The sequence below is a fragment of the Rhinolophus hipposideros genome, assembly GCF_964194185.1.
Source record: "Rhinolophus hipposideros genome assembly, chromosome: X".
In the NCBI taxonomy this organism is placed as follows: Eukaryota; Metazoa; Chordata; class Mammalia; order Chiroptera; family Rhinolophidae; genus Rhinolophus; species Rhinolophus hipposideros.
The window spans coordinates 119,193,445-119,217,048 of NC_138046.1; the positions used below are offsets into that span (position 1 = coordinate 119,193,445).

General features: G+C 38.7%; 1 protein-coding gene across 6 annotated transcripts in view; it reads right to left on the reverse strand.

Annotated features, from left to right (window-relative positions):
* Window positions 1–23,604, reverse strand: part of OFD1 (OFD1 centriole and centriolar satellite protein) — a 71,919-nt gene that overhangs the window by 12,277 nt on the left and 36,038 nt on the right. For 2 of the 6 annotated variants that reach the window (XM_081042091.1, XM_081042093.1), the window contains exons 1-10: window positions 23,078–23,330; window positions 18,857–19,057; window positions 17,074–17,142; window positions 16,956–16,986; window positions 10,415–10,522; window positions 8,899–9,035; window positions 8,400–8,573; window positions 6,407–6,513; window positions 4,209–4,328; window positions 1,648–1,721 (exon numbers count right to left, since the gene is read on the reverse strand). In XM_081042091.1, the coding sequence (XP_080898217.1) occupies window positions 1,648–1,721; window positions 4,209–4,328; window positions 6,407–6,513; window positions 8,400–8,573; window positions 8,899–9,035; window positions 10,415–10,522; window positions 16,956–16,986; window positions 17,074–17,142; window positions 18,857–19,024 (988 nt within the window). In that variant the 5' untranslated portion in view covers window positions 19,025–19,057; window positions 23,078–23,330. The other 4 variants (XM_081042090.1, XM_081042088.1, XM_081042089.1 and 1 more) reach the window with 4 other exon arrangements.

Genomic DNA, 23,604 nt, shown 5'->3' on the forward strand with positions numbered 1-23,604 from the left:
TCCTAGTCCCGTGCTAATGGATACAACAGTTTAGGAGGTCAAGAGAAAATATCATAAAGCATAAAAATATATTAAAAGTAAAAAAAAAAAAGGAAATAGGTCACAGGGGACAGAGAAGTTAAAATAAAATTTTCCATTAGTAAAAATGAAGTCTCTCATGGTTAAGAGTAACATTTACCAGACAGCAATAAGTTGCTGCCACCTTCTTGACAATCACAGATTTATCAAAATATATTCAAATATATAAAAATATACAAAATATACAAAAATAAACTCAAAATGAATTAAAGACTTAAATGTAAGACATGAAACCATAAATTCCAAGAAGAAAACATGGGAAGTAAACTCTCTGACATTGCTTTCAGCAGTATTTTTTTAGATATGTCTACCCCGGGAAGAATCAACAAAAGAATAAACAAACGGGACTACATCAAACTAAAAAGTGTTTGCACAGCAAAGGAAATCACCAACAAAACAAAAAGACAACCTGCTGAATGGGATAAGATATTTGCAAATAATACATCTGATAAGGAGTTAATATGCAAAATACATAAGGAACTCGTACAACTTAACACCAAAAAAAACAAACAATCCATTAAAAATAGGGCAGAGGACCTGAATAGACATTTCCCAAAAGAGGACATACAGATGGCCAAAAGACCTATGAAAAGATGCTCAACATCACTAGTCATCAGAGAAATGCAAATTAAAACCACAATGAGATACCACCTCACACCTGTCAGAATAACTTATCAACAAACACCAAGTGCTGGTGAGGATGTGGAGAAAAGGGAACCCTTATACACTATTGGGATTGTAAATTAGTGCAGCCACTATGGAAAACAGTATGGAGATTCCTCAAAAAATTAAAAATAGACCTGCCATATGATCCAGCAATTCCACTCCTGGGTATTTATCCGAAAAAAACAAAGACACTAATTTGGAAAGATATATGCACCCCTATAGTAATATGGAAGCATTACATTACTAGTATTATGCAGCATTACAAGATATAGAAGCAACCTAGATGTCTACTAATAGATGACTGGGTAAAGCAGATGTGGTACAAGTATACAATGGAATATTATTCAGCAATAAAAAGGAATGAAAACTTGCCATTGCAACAACATGGATGGACCTAGAGGGTCCTATGCTAAGTGAAATAAATCAGACAGAGAAATACAAATACTGTATGATTTCACTTATATGTGGAATCTAAAACCAATGAATAAACAAAACAGAAACAAACCCACAGATACAGAGAACAAGCTGATGATTTTCCAAGGGGAGAGGGGTAGGAGAATGGGACAAAAAAATCCTGACTACCCTACTTCCTCTCAGGATAAGGGTCATTTTTGACATATTATTTTTCTCATAAACAAAAAATAATAAAGTTGGATAAAATCCTGCCAATAAATCAGTGACCTTTATGACTATACAAAAGGTTAAACATGGTTTGCAAAAACATAGTGAAAGACGACTATTTTTTAAAATTTTGTAAAATTAAAAGGACAAAAAGATGTGTAATTTTGTAGTAACAATGAAGTATAAGGTATATATATTTTCAGAATATAGAACAGACCCAATTTAGGAAGCTAAGAACCTACATCAGAACTGAAAAAAACAGTCCTCCCCTCTCAGAATCACCTTTATTCTTCCTTTCTTCTTCAATCAGTCTGTTAGTTTTAGCGATGTAGTTGTTCTTTAGTTCAAGCTGATACCTGAGAATCAGAATGACTGAAAATTAGTTTCTTGTTACTCTCCTGGACAGACTCCCATCCATGCATGAGGGTACTGAACATGACAACACATAAATGTCAAGGCCAGAGATCCAAATTCTGAATGTAAAAGGTCCAGTAAAAGCCTGCTGCAATCCTATAAATTGTGTCCCCAAACTTGTGAGGTTACTGAGCAATCATTCATCAGTTGGACTGACATAAAGGAGTACATTAAGTTAAATTCACACTCTATACGAGGTGTGATCAAAAAATACAGTGTATGTTTAAAATTTATTTATTACAATAAAATTTATTAAAATAAATTTATTACAGTAAAGGATACATTGCCATTGATCCCCCTCAAAATACTCCCCCTCACTTCGAACACACTTATCTCATCGTTCTTGCCAGTGTCGTACAACCGAGTCTAAATGATAAGAAGTATGTCATTTCCAAACCACCTGCCTGCCTCCACCCTCTCCCAGGAGCACAGTACCGGGAGCCAACTGCCAACACCTTTATAATCCGAATTGGCAATACCAAAAGGCACATTTCCATGCAGTTTTACTTATCTCCACCAACTGTTACTGGCTGGCTTTTTGGTTCAGAGATGGCAGAAAGAAAAGAGAAGCATTCCTGTGGTGAATATCCTCCAAACTCCAACACTTGCCAAAGTCACAGAGGATACCCAGCCAGACGAATGACACCAAACAGTTCATGCTCTCTCCCCGTGGGTATGTCAAGTAACAAACACACATATTCATTTCTTCCTAATAGTTTAACAAGTACGTACTTCAGTATCTGCTACTATATTTGAGGAGCCCACATAAAACATGTAGAGATAACAGCCTCCTTTCAAAACTGATACGTGGAGAGGTGCTGAATTTCTTTTCCTTAGAATTCTTTTCAAGAGTAACCTGAAGAAACCTTTGCAAATACTACGTAGTGGAATTATCAGTGACAAATAATGGGCAAGGCAGTAAAGAAGATAATGATTAAGAAGTACCCAGAGCAGCTGAGCTGAGTCATCTGTTGGCCAGTAATTCATTTACTCAGTAAATATTAACTGAACACTTATTATGTGTGAGATCCTACACTGAGCCCTGGAGAGAGAAGTTACCATGGGCTTAATGTCTTTGCATTAAGATATTAGTCACTGTAACACAACAGAATTCAGACTATAGGAAAGCATAGTAACCATAGCTGTGGATATTTTCCTCTCCCTGTATCATTTTTGCTTCACATAGTTAATTTCAGTTTGTTTCTTTTTTTTTTTCACATAATAGAGATTTTATTGAGTCAATTTGTTATTTACATACTCATATGGGACTTAAAAAAGAAGTTAAATCGAAGTCGTTCTCAACAGACAGAAACACGATAGTCTAAACTATTGTTCCAGTTTATGGCTCAGATATAATGGGTTATAAAACCTTATCTGAAAAGAGTGGCGCAGTGTGTGACAGCCAGCCAATGAAAAGCAACGTCTTAGTTCTCCTACGGCTGACAGCACTTCAAAGGCACCATTTTTTTTTTTTTAAAGAGACCGACCTCTCAGTTACGCGGGTGTTTAGCACCTTTGTTGGGTCTCCACTGGCGAAGCCGCGCAGTGTAACTTCTATGTACAGCGCCATGATGGTTCAAGGCCGGGGACGCAAAAGGGTTTTTCCTACTGCCACCAACACAGGGCTCCAGGAAGCGCCTTCCTTCTCAGGGTGAAATTCCAGCTTCCCACGGTTGAGTTCTGAGCACTGCCTCATAAAATGTATCCCTTTCACATAGCAAGGGTGGGGCGGAGAAAGCCCACTTTCTAAGGGCTTAGTGGGCAGGAAAGATGGTGGGCTCTGTGCACGCCTCTCGGCGGCTTTTCTGGCTTTCACACGGCCCGCGTATGCAGCGAGCCTCCGGGGCGGTCCGCGGTGGAACTGGAGCCCCAAGCGTCGAGCCCGGAGGCGAAGAACAAAAGGGACGCGCTCGCCTGTGTTGCTGGTGGGGGGAAGCCCCTCAGTTTGTTTCTTTTGACTCTGTCTCTGTAGAATCTTGAAGGACTACAGGGTACATGTTCACAGACCAATACTACGACTACAGGTAGAATAATGTATAAATTGTCAGGCCTCCCCATCTTAGTGGCACTATGAGAGGGGTAGAGGAAAAGAGAACGAAAGGTGATTGTAATCCCAATTTTATAGTTTATCAACAGTGCAAGCTGAGCAACTCATAAGGTGCCCTAAAAATGAAAGCAAATCACAGGCCCACAATACGTTAGAGGACCTATGAGTAAGAACGAGGAGAGGATGCTATTCTCTGTACTGTATCCTTTTAAAACTATCTTAACTCAAATACTCATAAAAAAGGCTTGGCTGTCAAAGAAAACACATTTTTGTAAACACTAACTTCTGCCATAAAATGTTAGTCTCAGCTACTTCATTAGTATTACCATGTTTCCATAAACTTAATTCAAACATTACTTCTTTAAAAACACCAAACAATTACTTTAGAATTTCATTCCTGAGCTTCTGGTCATAGGTGTCCTCAATATTCTTTATATCCAGCTCCCGTCTCCTAAGCGCATCAGTCACACTTTTATTTTTTTCTTCTTGTAGCCTCTGGGTCCTGAAATTAGCAAAAGTATATAAAATAAGTAAGAAAACTAAAATATCTGAAGACTTGAGGGAAAAAACAAACAAAATGTGTTTTCAGTTCCACAGACTAAAACTGTTATGTGATTGTCACCACTGGGAAGTAAATGGGAAGGGCCAGAAGTCTTCCATCTATTTCATGACCTAGTTATGATGGACCTGAGGTAGCAGATGGAGCTATATGGTGACACCAGGCTGGAGGCAGCGTGAAAGTGTCAAAACAAAGTGGTTTTTCACAGAAGATGATTCACACTTAAAAAGTGGCTACAGGTGATAAGTGGACATAATCACTTCAGGGGTAAAAGAATAATGTTATTAGTTACAAAACTACAAATCAAACTTAAGTTAGTCCATTTAAGTGCTTGTTTCTTCTATAATATTGTTTCTAACTGTAAAATTTAATTCATTAGCCCATAGATTTTAAAGGTAGAAGATTTGTTCTTGGCATTTAATAATCTAGCGATTGAAAATTGAAAAGTGCCAAAAGAGAGAGCAAAACACAGATGGATCAGTGAGAACTTCCAAATACCGAAGAATACAATGGTCTTCATAGTGAGACCTAAAATCAACCACACAAGCAATAAGAACCAGGGCATCAGGTTCACAGGTACTCAAGCCATGAGCAGTACTGGGGAACCCTGACTATTCCAAGCAAAAGATAAAAGCTCTATGTGTTCGCTTCCCATGAAGCAAAGGAACAGCAAACTATACTGAGTTTAATGGATAGAGAGGAGGTGGTACATACAACCAATGCAGTATTCCTCAGCCACAAAAATGGATGAAATATTGCCATCTGCAACAACATGGATGGGCCTACAGGGTATTATGCTGAGTGAAATAAGTCAGACAATACTATATAATTTCACTTACATGTGGAGTCTAAAGAACAAAATAAATGAACAAACACAACAGAAACAGACTCAGAGAACAAACTGATGGTTGCCAGAGGGGAAGGAAGGGGAGGGGAGGGGAGAAGAGATTAACAGATACAAATTGTAGTTACAAAATAATCACAGGGATGTAAAGTATAGCATAAGGAATACAGTCAATAATACTGTATTAGTATAGTGTCAGATGGGTACTGCTAGATTTATTGGGGTCATCATTTCATAAGTTATAAAAATGTCTAATCATTATGTTGTACACTTGAAACTAATATAATGTTGCATATCAACTGTAATTGAAAAATAAGAAATTATTTAAAAATAAATAAATAAATTTCAAAAAAACCTATATTGAGTATATATGCCTCATTGGGAGTAGGAGTACTAGAGGTAAAGTGATTATATAATTATGGACCATCTCCACTCAAATTTTGTTGCTTTCCTTTTTGCTCTCATGATCAATTTACCTCTTCAGTATTGCCGAAAAGAGAGTAAGGTGAGCAGAGAGAAGAAATTAAATAGAGTCTTATATAAATGAGAGAACAATTAATGAAAATGGAGACAAATCCTGAATGAAGTAAGATTCCTGGAGTATTTGTGAATATCAATTAATAGCAGAACCTAATGGGAAAGAAAGCTTATTCCATAAAGTGTAGACTGGTGAGCTTGCTATTAATCCCGGGTAAGATCTGAAGAATGAGGCATTTGTGAGCACTTAGCAAACATAACACACACAGCACAAGAAATCATTTCACCCAGTACAAGTCAAATCAGAGTCACTGCATTTCCACTGACAGCAGAGCAGGCAAATGTGGCAGGTCTGGATATCTGAAACTCAGTCACTATATGCCCATGCAACCATTAGATCTGAATGACTGAACGTAAAAGTGAAACATGATTTGTTAAGGCATTATTAGCATCTTCAAATTACGTGTCTGGTCTTACTGTACTGTGATGATGGTCTCTCATTGTACTTTTCATCCCAACGTCTAGTATTTCAAACGCAAAACCCTAGTCTTTTTTCTCTTAACTTGTGCCTTTTTGAAGCTAGGTAATAGCTTTATAACCAAGAACTCTACTTGGCAATTAACATTAGACTATTTAGGCATATGTAGTTCTTTTTAATCTCATTCATTCTGAATATCCAAAATGAACACACATTACTTACAATTCAAAAGCTTCAATTCTTTGCTTCAGTTCTGCTTCTCTGCCCCTTAGCAAGTTTATATCTTTTAGCAGAAGCTGCCTTTGAGCATAAATTTCTTTTGCTTCAATCTGTACAGGAAAGCATTGATTTTTAGCAAGCAAGCTAAAGAAAATATAACAGATTTGAACTAGTAGACTGCTTCCTAAATTCCAGAAAACAAAGTACGGACATTTAGAGTAACAATTTCACTTTCAAAAAGTTCCAATTCAAGATATGCATTTTGCCTATTCTGGTTACACCCAGATTTACTCCCTTCTCCAAAAACTGTTAAGCTACATTACCCTATATTCCTAAAATCCCTTGTCTAATTATTCTACTAGTTAATTAACACTTCCCAGACACGTACTTAAAATTTTGGTAAGTTCTTCAGTGGAAGGAAGGAAGGAAGGAAGGAAGGAAGGAAGGAAATGTATATTCAGGAATAAAACTAAAAGACTAGAATCCCCATGGTTCAGTATTTACTGTCTGAAAGTCAATCAAGACCCAGAGCAGGAATGACGCCTAAATGAGCCTGTCACGGGGAGTCAGGGAAGGCATCACAAGGCGGTGACATTCAAGCTGGAGCTTGAAGGACAGGACAGTTTTACCCGTGAGAGAAGGGGAAGGGCATTCCAGTCAGGGAATAAAGGTACGATGCCTTTCACGAGGATGCCAACCTCCAGAGCCTTCAGAGAATCTGTTAACTAACTGGGCATTTAGGCGTTAACTAACTGATTAGTCAGTCATGCATCTTGAAGATGAACTTGTCAATCTAAACACAATCCAGTCATCTGAAAGATCTGTGCTTCCACATTCATTTTGAGTTAAAACGAGCCCAATTCCCAGAAATGCTATAAAAAATCGTAGAGGGGGTGCAAGTACCATTAAATAACTGGGTCTCACAAGAAGCCCCAAGTAGGATGGACGCTGGGAGGAAACCCCCACTTCCAACACCTCCTGATACCAGTGGTTCTGTGCGCACAGGAAACAGTGCCCCAAATCCCGTGTGGTCTGAGAGCTTTGGCAAAAGAACCTGTTTTTCCTAAAGGAGTGGATCCAATCACTCCCTGCCACTCCTCAACCTCTCCACCTGCTGTCCAGTCCCTTTCCCAGGTAACAAGATCAAATGGCCACGTGGATGACCCCTGCAGCCCTGGACTCCTCTGCTCCTGGGACCTTCACCTTTGTTCTGATGGCAGCACACTGAATTGTTTCCAATCTTCACCTGAAACCTCAAGCTGTAACTCTGTGCTCTTGGTCCGTCCTTATTCTTGTACCTGTCAGTATCCGCAGACCTATTCTTTGATGTCTTTGAGACTGCCATGCAGCCCTCCCTTCTCCCCTAGGTTGGTAGCCATCCACTCTCTCCTCTGGTTCCCTTTGCCATCTTGCCAAACCCCAATGTCTTCAATTCAATAGGCTGCCTTTTTCAAGTCAAATAAATTCAGCTCTATAAAGCTCCACTCCCAAATACCTGTAGCTCTCTGCCCTCGCTGGCCTTACAAATCCTCCCAAGAGCTACAACAGAACAATCAACTACACACACTTGGTCTGGTCTACTTCAATTCCAGGCAGCCCATCTCAGCAGGGCCCTCAACACAGCTCGATCAGTGCTGCCTGCTTCAGAGAGCTGCTCTTCCTTTCCCCCCCAGCAGCCATTCCACACCGCTGGTCCTCTCCCTCTGCTACCTAACCCTCAAATCTGCCTCTCATTTTGTGTCAGTTTCTCACAATCCCAACATGGACGTTCACATCCTTGCAAGTTCTTTCCTTCCCGAGTCTCAGAAGAAAGAATTCTGAGTATCCTTTTCAAGGCCAGTCCTTCCACTTGTGCTTTTGACCCCAGTCCCTACTAGTCCTGTAGGGCCTTGTGGCATCGATTATTCCTGCAACTGTCCCATCTTGTTCCTGTACTTTGAGCCAATCCTAACAGCTGCAGGAATCAGCCACCCAGTATATGATTTTAAAATATTACCTCCTGGTACTTTTGAATTCTCTCAAGGGTCTTCTTTTCCTGAGAAATGAGGGCTTCAGATTTTGCTTGACGAGCTCTCTCAAATTCATTCCAGAACTCAGCTAATTCTTTCTCAGACTTTCTTTTCTCTTCCATTATAAGTTTTGCAATTTCAGTATTTTTTAAAACCTTCAACTGTCAATTAATCACAATTAATTGTTAATACCAGTAACTACACTAAAGAAATAGTAACAAATTCTCCGGATGGGTTTAACATCAACGCCCTAAACATATTTAGTTTAATTCATGTTGAGTTTCATCTCATTCACTGTACCTGTAAGACTCATTCAAAAGGCAAAAAGAAATGACATGAAGTAGAAAGAAAAATAATATGCACAACAGCATACGTAGTATCACATTCATTAATGAAGATTCTAGATATTTTCCCATATACTTAAGATTAACACATGAGAAGACAAGCAAAAATATCACTTTGTTAACAGCAACAAGATAAACTTACCTTTTGATACATTTCTGTCTGAAGCTGCTGTTCTATTTCTCTCTTATATTCATTTAACTTTATTTCTATAGATTCTAACTTTGGACGCTGAGAGTAAGCATCTGCAAACTGATTATCAATAAGCTGAAGCTTCTCAGCTATTAAAAAAAACACACAGACAGGAAATTAGGATAAAGAAACGTGGTCAGGTGAGCAAGAGGCCAGAGGACTGTTCAAAAGCCAAGAGCAGGGAAAGTACAGGGATGTCTGCAGTTTACTTTGAAATACACCAAAAAATTAAGCTAGATTATTGGATGGACAGTAAGTGATCAAGCAAGTATTATGTAACACATATTTTAACAGTGAAATCTAGGTATACAAGTGTTTACTGTAAGACTGATTGTAAAACTGCTTCAACTTTTTTGGATGTTTGAAAATTTTCATCATAACATGTCAGGGTAAAAGAAAGCAAAGAATACAGTTTAAGTCAAAAAACACTAGAATCTCTTTCCAGTCTCTAAATGCCAACACAGTCGTTTTATTGGTCTGGGGACAAGTTGACTCACATATTGAAAACACTGACCTTAAAATGAATCCCCGGTCACATGTTTCAAGTGTTCCACTGTACAGAGAAGGACACAGATGTCCACACAGTGTAACTGACTCCCAGAGGGCTAAGCAACTACATAAGGGCATAACTGGGAGTAGAGCCAGGTCTCCTGATTGTCTCTCATTGTAGCGCTCTGTCCAGTAGACCCGTGGCCCTCAAACCAACCACATAGCAGAGTGCAAACCAGGACCTACAGTACAATCGCAATCATGTATAATACCCACACCCACCAAAAAGTACACACAGGAGAAAAATGGCTGGCAGAAATAACTGAAATGTTTGAACTTCTGATTGCCTTACAAGTTAAAGGCACTATTGTTAAGGGTAAGGAAGGGCCAAGAAATGGACGAATCACATCATTTTAGCCCGCTGTTTTCCTTCTCTCCTGAGCTACAACTAAAAGACAGGATGGTATTGTAGAAAGGCTATACAGCGGAAAAGGCTCTGGATCATGGGCCAAAAAACTCAGATTCTAGCATTAGTTCTAGAAACACCCAGACAGGGTGTTTCAAAGTTGCTCTTCCTCCCTCTGGCAACCTCGGATTCCTCAACTATAGAATGAAGTGATGGGTCACTGACTTCTCTAGCTCTCCGCAGTGCAAATACTCTAGGATCTTCTCACTTTAGATGAGACACAGGGAAGAACTCCCAGCTGAGAGGTTCAACCCAACAAACAAGAATGTGGGCCTTGGCATCTCCATGAGTTCTGGAAAACGCAACCCTGGCAGTCATGCAGGGAGGAGCAGCACTGGAGGGCAGCTCCTGCTCCCCTCCCGCAATGACGCTGGAGACAATAAGCGTTACTGCCGCCTGCAGCTTACACCCCTCCTGGTCACAGAACTCACACATAACACAGTAAAGCAGGTCATTTCCTTCATTCAGAAAGGAAACAGAAGAACTGAAATTCCCAAAGAAGCCTATAATTACCAAGAGAGTCTTTGCTAGGAAATGCGGGACTTGTCTGAGTGCCCACATCATAAGTCTCTTTGGCCTGATGATATGCTGCCATTTCTTTTAGAAACTCCATGAGGAAACCTGGAAAACACAATGTATATAGTTTCATCTCACAATTTTCTCTCATTCAACCATTACTCAGTCACTGTTTATATAATCTTGATTTTATAATACTATCCTTTTTTACATTATACATCTTTTAAGAATAAGTTTTGAGGGCAGTCCTTTCCAAGCATGACACAAAAATATGGAAGCAGTAAGTAGAAATATTTATCAATCTAACAACATAAAAATTAAGAACTTCTATGTGGCATGAAACAAAGTCAAAAGACAAATGGTATACTGGAAAAAAATATTTGCTATCATATGGACACACAGGACTAATTTTCATAGTCTCAAAGAGCTCTTTAAGAAAACAGAAAAATGGGGCAAGGCATGAGTTTATTAAGAGTTAAACAAAGAGTTTACAGAAAAAAATTTTAAGTGCTGAATAAACATGAACAAAATCATAAATGCCAAGTAATATTGGAGCAGAGAGATCAATTTTCCCAATAAAATTGCTAAGATTAAAACTTTGATAAGTGCTGACAGGCAGTGGGGAAGCGGGCACACTCATTCACTTAGGAGAGAAATGTGTCAGTGTTTACGTATGTTCGAGATGTACGTGCCCTTTGACCCAGTCATTCCGCCTCGATGAGTTCACACACCTATACTTTTACACGGACACAAAGCGTGTACACTGCACGGTGCTTCTAACAGCAAAAACTGACCAATGAAACAATAACATCTCCACCAACAGGCGGTTAATTACATAGCGTCTTTAAAAATAATAGTCTAAATATATGGCTATAGAAAGATACACTGTTGGATAAAGAAAGCAAATTGCAAAAACAGTTATCTATAATATGACCTCATTTATGAGTGTGAGTTTTAACTGTACATATATAGACTTATATCCGTAAACTAAATTCTGGTAGGATAAACAAGAAACTATTCACTGTTATCGGCAGAAAGTGAGATTAGAGAATGTGGCCAGGAATTTCTACTTTTCTTTCACTTTAAGCCCTTCTAAATAGTTTGAAACTTTGTTTAAAACCAGGAGTATAAATTATTTTAGAAGTTTTTAGTTTCTTCAAAGAGATGAATGGACTCACTCCTGTTTCTGCATCAGCCAAGGGCTATTTTTCCTTTTCTGCTGCAGATTTTAAAATATACTGGTTTTTACTTCCCCTAACGTAGGTATCAACTTTCTTTCATATTCATTGCCTTGCAGTTCTTCTTTGTCTCATCTACCTATCTTCTCTGGACCTTTTCCAGTCAGCCTTTTCTCTCCTCATACCTTTTGACTACTGTTATGCTGAGGCCGCGCAGCATGTTGACTCTCTCCCCGGAAGAGGTAAACACTTGGCAGAAATTTTCCTCAGATGCTGTGGGCCCCCACAGTAGATAATCTCTGGAGATGCGTTCTTTGGCCTCAGTATTTCTAATGCCGTTTCATTATCTTTTCTCCTTCTGCAGTACTTTCTGCAGGCCCCTAATTCCTTCCACTTCCCCCTCTATCCCCTCCCCACACACATCCCCTAAGAAGGATCTGTCTGGTCTCATTTATTCAATCATTTATCTATCAGGATGGACTCATGGATATTTTATACTTTGGGCTGTAATTCCTACGTTATTATATAACTCATATTATTTCTCTAATCCAGTATTCTATTTTGTTGCTCCAGTTATTCCGGCTTTGCCCTTTGGGAGCACTTTCGTTGTGGCTTTTTATTCTTAAGCTATTAAGTTCTAGCACTGTAAGATGCTCCAGGCTCATCTTGTATATATATTCTCTGCTGCAGTTCCAGAATCAGCCATTGCTCCAAGGAGCCCTGATTCCCATTATTATGGGATGGTTAGAAACCAAATCTTAGTGCCCTAAATTGGGCAACAGGTGTGCTAATCATTGCTTGGGGTGTTGTTGCTTCTAGCCCCTCAGCCTGCAGAGCAAGGAAATACATGACTATATACATATACCTATTAATCTATCTCTGTATGTCCTCTGCATATATATTAAGCTAATCATGAGTTCATACTGATGTCTCCAACTAACCCATTACCACATGGATCATTCTAACCTGCTCTCCTTATCTATAAATTCCCACTTAAACCTGGCTCGTGCCATCTACTATCCATTTACTTAATTGTTCAGGCCCAGGATTTACGTGCAATGGTTTCAGAATCGTTAACCAGTATCCTCATGAGAAATAACTTTCTCATCTAGGTACAGTTCCTTCCGCCTTTAGTCTTCTGGTCTCCACTCATTTCCAAAGTTAGCTCAGCATCTTTTCCTCCCACCCCCTTCAGTGAGGTTATTAGACTGTTTTGTGGGTCTGCATTCTACCCTGGGATCACCTGACCTCCTCTATGTGCATACATGAAGGTTCACACTGTGAAGTTCTACAGGTTTTGACAAATGTCTAGTACCACGTATCGTCCCATGACAGTATCATACAGAAGACTTTCACGACCCTAAAAAATCCCTATGCTTCACCTATATAACCTCTTCCCCTTCCCTCCAAATCCCTGGCAACCATTGATGTGTTCTGGTCGCTCCCACATCCTCACCAGCATTTGGTGTTGTAGGCATTCTGGGTTTTTGCCACTCTGATAGGTGTGTAGTAGTAGCTTATTGTTGTTTTAACTTGCATTTCCCTAATGACAAATGTTACCGAGCATCTTTTCATGTTTATTTGCCACCTATCTATCTTTTTTGGTGAGATGATTGTTCAGATCCTTTGCTCTTTTTTCAATTGGGTTGTCTATTTAGTGTTGAGTTTTAAGAGTTCCTTGTATTTTTCTTTTTACATCTGCCACTTCATTTATTTACTTTTTTAGTTGCAGGAACCTTGTATATTTTTGATACAAGTCCTTGATCAGATGTGTTTTTTGCAAATATTTTCTCCCAGATGGCAACTTTTCTGTTCATTCTCTCAACAGTCTTTCACAGAGCAGACATTTTTAATTTTAATAAAGTCTAAGTGATCTATTTTTTTCTTTCATGTATCATGCTTTTGGTATTATAATCCATCACTAAACTCAAGGCCACATAGATTTTCTCCTAGAAGTATTATTGTTTTGCATTTTACATTTATATCTATGGTTTGTTTTGAGTTAACTTTGGTATAAGGTGTAAGGTCTGTGTCTAGTTTCATTTTTGGGCATGTTGATGTCCAATTGCTCCAGCATTTGTTGAAAAGACTATCCTTCCTCCATTGAATTGCCTTTGTCGAAAACCAGTTGCCTGTATTTGTATAGATCTATTTCTGGGCTCTCTGTTCTGTACCTTTGGGCTATGTATCTATTTTTTGCCAATCACAGGTAAGGATTTTAATTTCCAGAAAGCAAAGAACCAGTGTCTACATTTTCTGGCTTGCTATTTTCTGGGTATCATTATCTCTGAAAGGAAAAATTAGGGGTGAGAAGGATACGTGAGTGGAATCTAGGGTAAAAGTCCTATGGCCATTCAACAGATCAGCACCCTTGGAGTACAGACATAGGAAGATGATAAGACCATAGGTCCCTGTCAAGGGATAGACAGCAGTTAGGTACAAAATATCTTCCCACATGTTTTCTGATCGTCTCAATCTCTTAATTGGAAGCAACTAATTTTTAAGATAATTTCACTTTTACAGCAGCTGTTTTACTGTGAGCGAAGAGTTCTTTCCAAACTGCCACTAGAATGCCTGAAATGTCTGCTACTCATAATTTTTCTGAGTTTCAACAATTTTACTAGGATGCTGGGTAAATCTGGTAAGAGGTATTAGCCAGAAGTCTTTCTGAACCAAAAGCATTTAAGGAGAGTGTGTAAAAGTGAAAAGCTATTTTTAAGAATCATATAAATGCCTATAATAAGTGAATTATTTATTAATATTCCTTCAAGCCCTAAATTTCTTTCTGAAATAACAGTTAAGCTACAGACACCAGCTATATACCTTAGACCTGTGGTGTCTGATACGATAACCACTATTCACATGTAACTATTTAAAGTTAAATTTAAATTTCAGTTCTTGAGTCACACCAGCCATATTTCAAACGCTCAGTAGCCACATGTGGCTACCATATCAGACAGCAGAGATACTGAAGCCCCATCACCATAGAGAATGACACGAGATGGCACTGGCTTAGAATATAGATCACTTACCATCCTGACCTTCAGTATGGATGACCTACTTTTCAGGCAGTCTAGAATGTTTTGGGATCCAATGTACTTATCCTCTGTTAACATGACTACCAAAAGACCAGGCAACTAAGTCACACACTATATAATGGCTGGCAGAAAGTAGGTACTCAAATGGTAAGTTCTGAATGAATGGCCCAGTGCGGGTGGTAGCAATGCTGTCAACAGACAAAACCCAGGAGCCACACACAAAGGACCATTACGTGTTAAACATTTTTTTTAAAAAGACATGAAGAGGAGCAGCTGGATGGCTCAGCTAGCTGGTTAGAGCAAAAGCACTGAACAACAGGGTTGCTGGTTCGATTCCCACATGGGCCAGTGAGCTGCGCCCTCCACAACTAGACTGAAGACAATGAGCTGCTGCTGAGCTGCCGGAGGGGTGGCCGGATGGCTCAGTTGGTTAGAGCGCGAGCTCTCAACAACAAGGTTGCTAGTTCAATTCCCACATGGGATGATGGGCTGCACCCCCTGCAACTAGAGATTGAAGATGGCAACTGGACTTGGAGCTGAGCTGCGCCCTCCACAACTAGATTGAAGGACAACGACTTGGAGCTGATGGGCCCTGGAGAAACACACTGTTCCCCAATATTCCCCAATAAAATTAAAAAAAAAAGAGGTAGGAACTTATTAAAAAAAGCCAAAAACCTGAAGAATCCCTACAAATTACAGGCAAGTTACCAGTTTATGTTCATGTGACAAAGTCCGCCGTCAAATCTAGCCCATGCATGGCCTGGCATCCACGGTAGTCGTACAGTTGTAAAGGAAAACACCCTCAGTTTTTCTCCTTCTGTGCAGGGAAAAACCCAGCTCTTCCCTACTAGGTTTCTCTTCCCGTGATTCTCCTTTACTTTTACACAGAACACTATACAACACATCACTTCTGACCCTTCTGTGGGGGTTTCTCCCCCACGCCAAACAATTCTCTGTGACACCAGCTGGGTGCCCCACAATTTAACTCAATTCTGACACTGTCTACACAGAGACAGCATTAGGTGAAGGGTTCAGTCCCACAAGACTGCACCCCTCCCCCACAAACACACACACACTCACTTCACATGCCACTCAAAAGCCCAGGTTGTCACCTATTTCTGACCAACTGACTACAAAATGGGTTCCCATGACTCCTTCCTTGGGTTCAATTAATTGGCGATAGCGGCTCACAGAACTCAGGGAAACACTTTACTAAAGGATAGGATAAAGACTACAGAAGAACATCATCCAGCTGGAAAAGATGCGTCGGCCAAAGGTATATGGGAAGGGGTACGGAGCTTCCATGCCATCTGGGCATGCCACTCTCCCAGCACCTCCACGTGTTCACCAACCCAGAAGCATTCCGAACCCCATGCTTTGGGATTTTATGGAAGCTTCATCACATATGCATGATCAATCATTAACTCTCTTTTCAGTCCTTCTCAAAGGAATAGGGGATGAGGCTGAAAAGTCTAAGCTAATCGTGGCTTGGTCTTTCCTATGACCAGCCCTCACCCAGGAACCATCCAGGAGCCCACCCAGAGTTGCTTCATTAGAACAAAAGACACTCCCATCGCCCAGGAAACTACAAGGGTTTCAGGAGCTCTGTCAGGAACAAAGGTCAAAGACCAATATTAGAACAAGAGATGCTTCTAGTATTCTTACCACTTAGGAAATTACAAGGGTTTTAGTAGCTCTGTGCCAGGAACTGGGGCAGAGACCAATATATATATTTTTGTCTCATAGTAATTATGGACTCTATGAAAGTGATTATCAAGGCCAAAATTAAAGCAATTTATCAGGCCTATATAAACACTTCAGAATAAATATACATATATATCACTTATTACTGAACAGATATTGCATTCTTTAAGCAAATGTTAATAGTCTATAAATTGTACTTGAGGGGGATATCTAGGATACAAAGATACTTGGCCTAAATGTTAGTTTGGTTTGTGTGTGTGTGTGTGTGTGTGTGTGTGTGTGTGTGTGTGTGTGTGTGAGAAAATGTTCCAAACAACGGGTATCTTTACAAAGATAACCTTTCAAACCATTTGTAGTGTTCTTGATACTGTCTGCAGTTTTCTTATTTGAGTATCTAAGAACTATTAAAAAGATTGAATTTGGAGGAAATGGTCTACATTTGTCAAAATAACAGATGAATTATTCTTTTTAAAAGGTATTGTCAGCAAGGAAAATCAAACGATTTAATTCAAATTAAATTCCCTACTCTTCCCCTTAAAAATTTTTAGTTTCATACTTTTATAGGAAAAACTACATGACAAATATGTTGCTATTCTCTACAAAGATAAAGGCTCCTACCTTTCTGGTTTTCTTTATCAAATCCTGATATCTGTTAAAAGAAAATATTTTACCATCATTCAACTATTCGAGTATAATTAAGAAACCAAAGCAGGTTATAAAAACTAAACAATCTTACCAGTGATTTGTAGAGACTGGATTTAGGGTTGACTTTAATGAGTTGTAATAGATCTTGCATAGTAAATACCTTAAGGAAAAAAAAGGATTAATTAAGTAGACACTTTTACAACAATGTTTAAATTGGGATGTTTCTGAATATAAGACTAAGTATCACACTTCAGATTAAATAAAAGTAAGATTATAACTACGTTAAAATACAAAATTGAAGTTCTTTATACTATTAAATAAGTTACAATAAACACTGAGGTCAAAAAGATAAAATATTTTTCTTGATCATATAATCAACCTCCAAATACTTCACATCGAAGATGAAATGCCTAACAGAAATGGTTAATGCCTTACAGATGATAAACACTCAAATATCTGATGAACCAATGAATGAATACATGAGTGAATTTCAGGGTTTTTCAGTTGCAATGAGTTTTTTAAAACGTAAATAAACTAAATTTTTACTGTTTTTACAAGTATGAATGACTAAAGTACATCTAAAATAGTTTTAAACAAACATTTCAGGTAGCTACTCTTAATAAATATTCCAAGTACAGTGTGTATCATTTACTATGTCTACCAGGAGAATGCTGATATAATTTATTTTCAATGGGTTTTCCTTTAAAGAAAATATTCTGCATGGCATCTTATAGTAATAAAAACCTTTAAGTGTTTGAACTAGATTAACTACTGCTCTAACAATTATATAATTGATTATTCATGCAATAAGCAAAACTGTGAAATGTAATTAGAATCTTAGAGATTGATAGATCAAAAAACAATTCCTAATGTTGAAAAATACAGTTTGGTTGTTAATGAATAAATACAGCATGTTTAAATTTTAAGTTTTCCAAATACTAACACTGTGTTTTCTTAAAATTTCTGAATATGAAACTTTTGGACAATTATAGATAAGAGTAAAAATAACAGAGGGACAACACCAAGAGTCAACCCTAATGTAAACTATGGGCTTCAGTTGACAATGACGTGACCATGTAGGTTGATAGATTGTAAAAATGTTGATGAGAGAGGCTGTGCACCTGTGGGGACACAGAGCACAGAGGAAATCTCCCTTCTGCTCTAAAACACTAAGTCTATTAAAAAAACATGGGTAAGTTTGCTATGTCGGCCTTTAAAATAATAAAGTATGACTAATATGCTTAACAGTTATGGTGGAGGAATATAGTTAAAATAACTAGAAGTGGTAAACCATGTATTAATATTTGAGGACACAGATTTTTTTTAATTAACAATTCCTCACATCTCTTATGTAACCAGAAAGAAGAGGATTACCTAGAGATGATACTGTGGCATAGGAAAAAGAGCACGTTTGAGAGACCTAGGTTTACGGCCCTGTGTTGCCACTTAGAAATCCTGTGACCTTGAGCAAAGCACCTCACCTCTCCAGACTACAGTTCCTCATCTGTGACACACATAACACCTGCGTGTGACTAGCATCGTGCAGAGCTCACAACAGACATGCAACATCAGTGTCAGTTGCAAGTCTTTAGTCGAATACATGGAATGTAAGATCAATTCCAGCTCCAAAACATTTCATGAATCTACACATCACAATTTTACAGAAGATAATCAAGATTCCCAAGAAATTGATAACAGTATCAAATGTAATATTCCTTTGTTATTATGTAACAAATATATATGAATTCAGAGATGACTGAGAAATGGACGTAGCCAGCCAAGGAATAGTCAGCTATTACGCAGCACTTTACTGTTTGTTATCCGAGGAAAACGCTGTTAATAGAAAATTCAGCAACAGGAAGAGAAGACTTTACCTTTTCTTTTGCCAAACCACTTTCTGGAAAGAAAACAGAAAGAGAATACTCATAGCCACATCTTTGTAAGTGATCTGCCACCAGAGAGTTCGAAGCGCCTATTAAGAGGGTGCTCCCTTCCACTGAAATGGACTGGGGCCGCACTTCTCCAGTCAATACAGGGTGCATCAATTCGTGAATGAGCTGGTTCCTCAGCTGTGTCTAGCTCAAAAACAGAAAAGAAACAAGACGGAATAAACTTTCAGCAGGATTGTTGCACTGGAGATACACAGATTAGTCACATGACTTAGAATCCTTCCTTTTATTTTCATAGTGGTTCCAGATCCATGGCCAGAAGTTGGAACCTTCCCCTGCACATGTTGTCTTACCCTGTGAGATGAGCAGCCCAGTGGGTTCTGGAAAAAGAAACTTGTTTTCACCAGCTTCCAAGTGTACTGGTGGTTAGGCAAAACACATGCAGACTCTAACTTCTCTTCCCTATGAGCCCATCAGCAGCTTTTGACAGGAGTATCAAGTATAGGAGAAAATTCTGCTGCTTCCTCACCTCTCAGTGGATTGTTGGAGGGTATGAAAACAATACTGGCTGAAACAAGTTCATTGGGCATATTGATCAAAAGAAAACTGGGTTCCCAAAAGGGAAATGACATACACAAGAGAGAAATAAGTAAATCCAAAGCAGGCTCATTAAGATGCACTTTCGCATATAGTATTTACATCTCACACCATGAAATACAATCATTTTCTCACATTTTATGAATGAAGAAATTTAGGTTCAAGGTGAGTAATTTTCTCAAGGTTATAACACTAGTATTATTATTCATTTGATTTTAAGAAAATCACTAAATTATTTGAACTACTGAATAATTGTTCTATTTTGTATATAATCTGGAAACACACAATTGGGCTGAGCGTAAGAGTATGTTGCCTAGATTCCTGGGGTTCAGCAATAAATAATGTCTAATGTATTCGTATTAATACAAGCAAAAAACAAATGGAGTTGTTATACCTCTTTCTTCTATCTTTTAGCGAGAGAGTAGAACAGTATATACTCGTAATTACCAGTATAGAGCAGGACTTATTACACATCTAAAATCCTATAGTACAAAAGACATTTACACTGAACAGAATACACATGCTCTACCTCATCTAATACAGTTCAGTAAAGAAATAATAAAAAAAGAAAAGAGAAACTACAGCATTCTTCACCAGTAAAATTTAGAGGTGGTTTAATTAGATTTGTAACACACTAAAGTCATATATATTCAGATCCAGCTTCATTAATAAAAGGACTGACGGAGTCTTGCAAACAAGTACTGAACTAGGATAAAGTTTGAATGAGTGATATCAACAGGGTGAAAGGAAAATAAGAGTAGAAAAAACTGAAATGACATTATAGATGAAGTCCCATCTTGACAAACGCAAAATGCATGGCATCTAGCACTTGCTACAAAGAATTGCAAAACTGGCTGGGGGTTTTCCAACAGCCATGCAAAGAGGGAAAACCATTCAGAATTAAAGCTTGCGATGTCACTAAGACAGAAATAAGTATAATTATTGTGAGGTGAAAGAAAGTAGATTAAAGCATATAAGTAATGTCATGCAGGGACTCAGCTCCCACTCCCCACACAAGAATGCAGGAAAGAAGTGGGAAAGAAGGGACTTGGGGACCCTCAGAACATCTCTCTTAGAAATTGACAGATTGAGTAGACTCAAAATAAGAAAAAGATTTGATAAACTTTGTTTAATAGACATCTATGACTTTGTACTTAACCATAAATACAAGTTCTCTCCAAACACCCAAACAGAATATGAGTTAGGCCACTAAAAATTCAGTAAGTTTTAAAAATTAGAACTCACCCAGGCCACAGTCATTGAACTGAGAAAGTAAAAATTAGCTCAGACTGAGTAAAACTCTGCCCTGCCATTGATCAAGCTGGAATAACAGAAACCAAATAGCCAGCTACAAACAGGAAATATTTCTCCAAAAAATACACTGCAGCTGTAGAGAGGACAATAATCTTGATACCAAAACTGAAACAAGGATAGCTCAAAAAGGATACTGATTAGTCCAATATCAATTGTGACTACAGATGTGAAGTAGAACAGTAGCAAATCTAATCCAGAAAGACAGGGGGGAAAAGAAAAGATGCCATGCCCAGAAATCCAAGGACCATTCCACATTAGAAAGTGTTATCAACGCATTGGACACTATGATTAATTCCAGGTGGGTTAAAGTGTTAACTGTAAAAAATGAAGCCTTTTTAAAAACTTAAAAGTGAATATTCATCGATTTAGTGGAGAAGAATTTAGTGAGATTAGCAAAAATAAAGACATCAATAGATTTGACTACATAAAAGTATAACAATATTTTTAGAGCCAAATTAAAATTGAACACCAAGATAAAGGATTGTCATAAAAATGGAAAAAAGATGAAGTTTCTACTAAAAGAGTTCTTATACATTAATAAGACATTAACACCCTAGGGAAAAAATGGGCAAGGAACATGAACTGCCAATCCACGGAAAGCATACAAATGGCCAGAAAGTATCTGTAGCCTCAATAATAAAAGGAATGAACATTAAAATAATATAAGGGTTTTCCAACCTTAGACTGGTTTTTATTTATTTATTTAAACATTTTTTTTTCTTAAGTTGGGGAATACTGGGGAACAGTGCATCCCTTCAGGACCCATCAGCTCCAAGTCAAGTCATTGTTTTCAATCTAGTTGTGGAGGGGGCAGCTCACTGGCCCATGTGGGAACCGAGCCGCTGACCTTGGTGTTATGAGCACTGCGCTCTAACCAACTGAGCCAACCGGCTGCCCCTAGACTGGTTTTTAAAATGTCATGATAACAATACTAGAGTAATACAAGCATTTTCAAACTGCTGGTAGAATATAAACCATTACAACCCTTCTGGAACAAGACACATACAACCAAGAGACTTAAAAAAAATGCTGATGCCCTTTGATCTGATTTTCCAGGATAAAGAGTTTACAGGAACATAAGTAATGCCACTTAATCTATCCTATGCAAAAAATAAGAGATGTAATTGAAGGAATGTGTAAACGTGGGTGTAACTTCTTCAACATTTTAAGTGTGAAATATACTTCTGAAATATAGATAGTAATGAAAACATTTGAGCTAACCCTACTCCTTGCTGTTAATTCATATATAAAGTGCACTAATATTTGCTGCCCAAATTAAATATTCAACATAAATTACCCATCCACCCCAACATGAGCCATTGAAAATGAGGATTTCAAGAAACTTTTCAGGACACAGCAAAATGCTCACTATATAATATTATATTAAACTAAAAAGGATACACAAACACACACATACACACACACACACATTATGCCAGTTAAGTGGCTGTATCAGAGATGACTTTTCTCTTTTATGCTTTTCTGTAGTTTTCAGATGAGTCTGATGTGGTTTTGAGTCTGAAGTGGTTTTTCTTTTTAAATTACAAAAACAACGGGGGAGGGAGAAGAAAAAAGAAAATCAAGCTCTCTTCTCCTTAATTTCCCATTTTAAGTGTAAAATATACTTCTGAAATGTATATAGTAATAAAAACACGTTTAAGCTAATCCTACTCCTTGCTGTTAAAGTGTCCTAAGAAGTATTTGCTGCCCAAATTAAGTATTCATACCTTTGAATATATTTTAAAAAGTTCTCGTTCCCCAAACTATCCTACACTTAATGTATACTTACTGTTTTCTATATGGTGTCAATGTTCCTCATTCAAATGTGCATATTACAAAGCCACTTATTAATTCAGGAACTTTTAAGCCAGGTTTATAAAACAAGCCTAATCTCGCTAAACTGTGTTCATTTTATGACGTTACCCACTCCTATCTCAATGTCAGTTCAGTAAATCTATTATTTGAATATGTTCTTTTAAGACTACTCAAACTCTAAACAATTTGAGTCTATTGTTCCAGGATAGTTACACAGAACATAAAAATGTCACTCACCAATACAATCTAACATACTATTTTTAAAACCCAAGACCTGGATGGATTTAAATGTGGACTGCCTGCTACAGGTTACACTTGTAAAAGTTATACAACGGATATGCCTAGAACTGATACCTTGAGCGTGTCCAGTATACCCCGATCCTTAAACGTCTGGTACAGCTTTTTGCGTAGCTCATCCTGACTCAACACGTCAGATTTGGGGGGCATGATGGGCTGTAAGAGAAAGTGATTGCGGGTTACCTGGCAGGTACGGAGGACATGAATTTCCGAAAAGATTCGTGCCTGGCCCCCAGGAAAGCCCTAAGAAGCCGGGCGGGGAGAGGAGCTTTAAGGAAAACAAACATGACGCTTCATTTCCGCCCCTCCCTGAGGAGGGACCAGAGTCTAAGCCCTCACGTGTCTGCTTCCTCCCAAGCCAGCCCCACCCCACCCCGAGTTCGTGACCCAGCCCGGCTGCAGGCCCAGGGCAAGGGGAATCCCCGCTCTGAGTCCTGCCTTTGTAGGGGGCATCCGGAGGAACTAACGACTCTGTCTCCCAATCCGAACTAGGAACTCCCACTCCGAATTTAGAACTCCGGCAGAGACGAGCACTCCCTTTCTCCGTGGTTCTGAAGGGTGGGCGGGGCCGAGGCCCGCTCGCGACTCTCACCTGCTGCTATTGGAGGGCAGAGAACGGGAAAGAGGCGGCTGCTGAAAGCGAGGCACTGCTCAGAACCGGCCCCGCCCCCTCCTGAGGCCCGCCAAGTTGAGCCGCCCTAGCCTGGAGC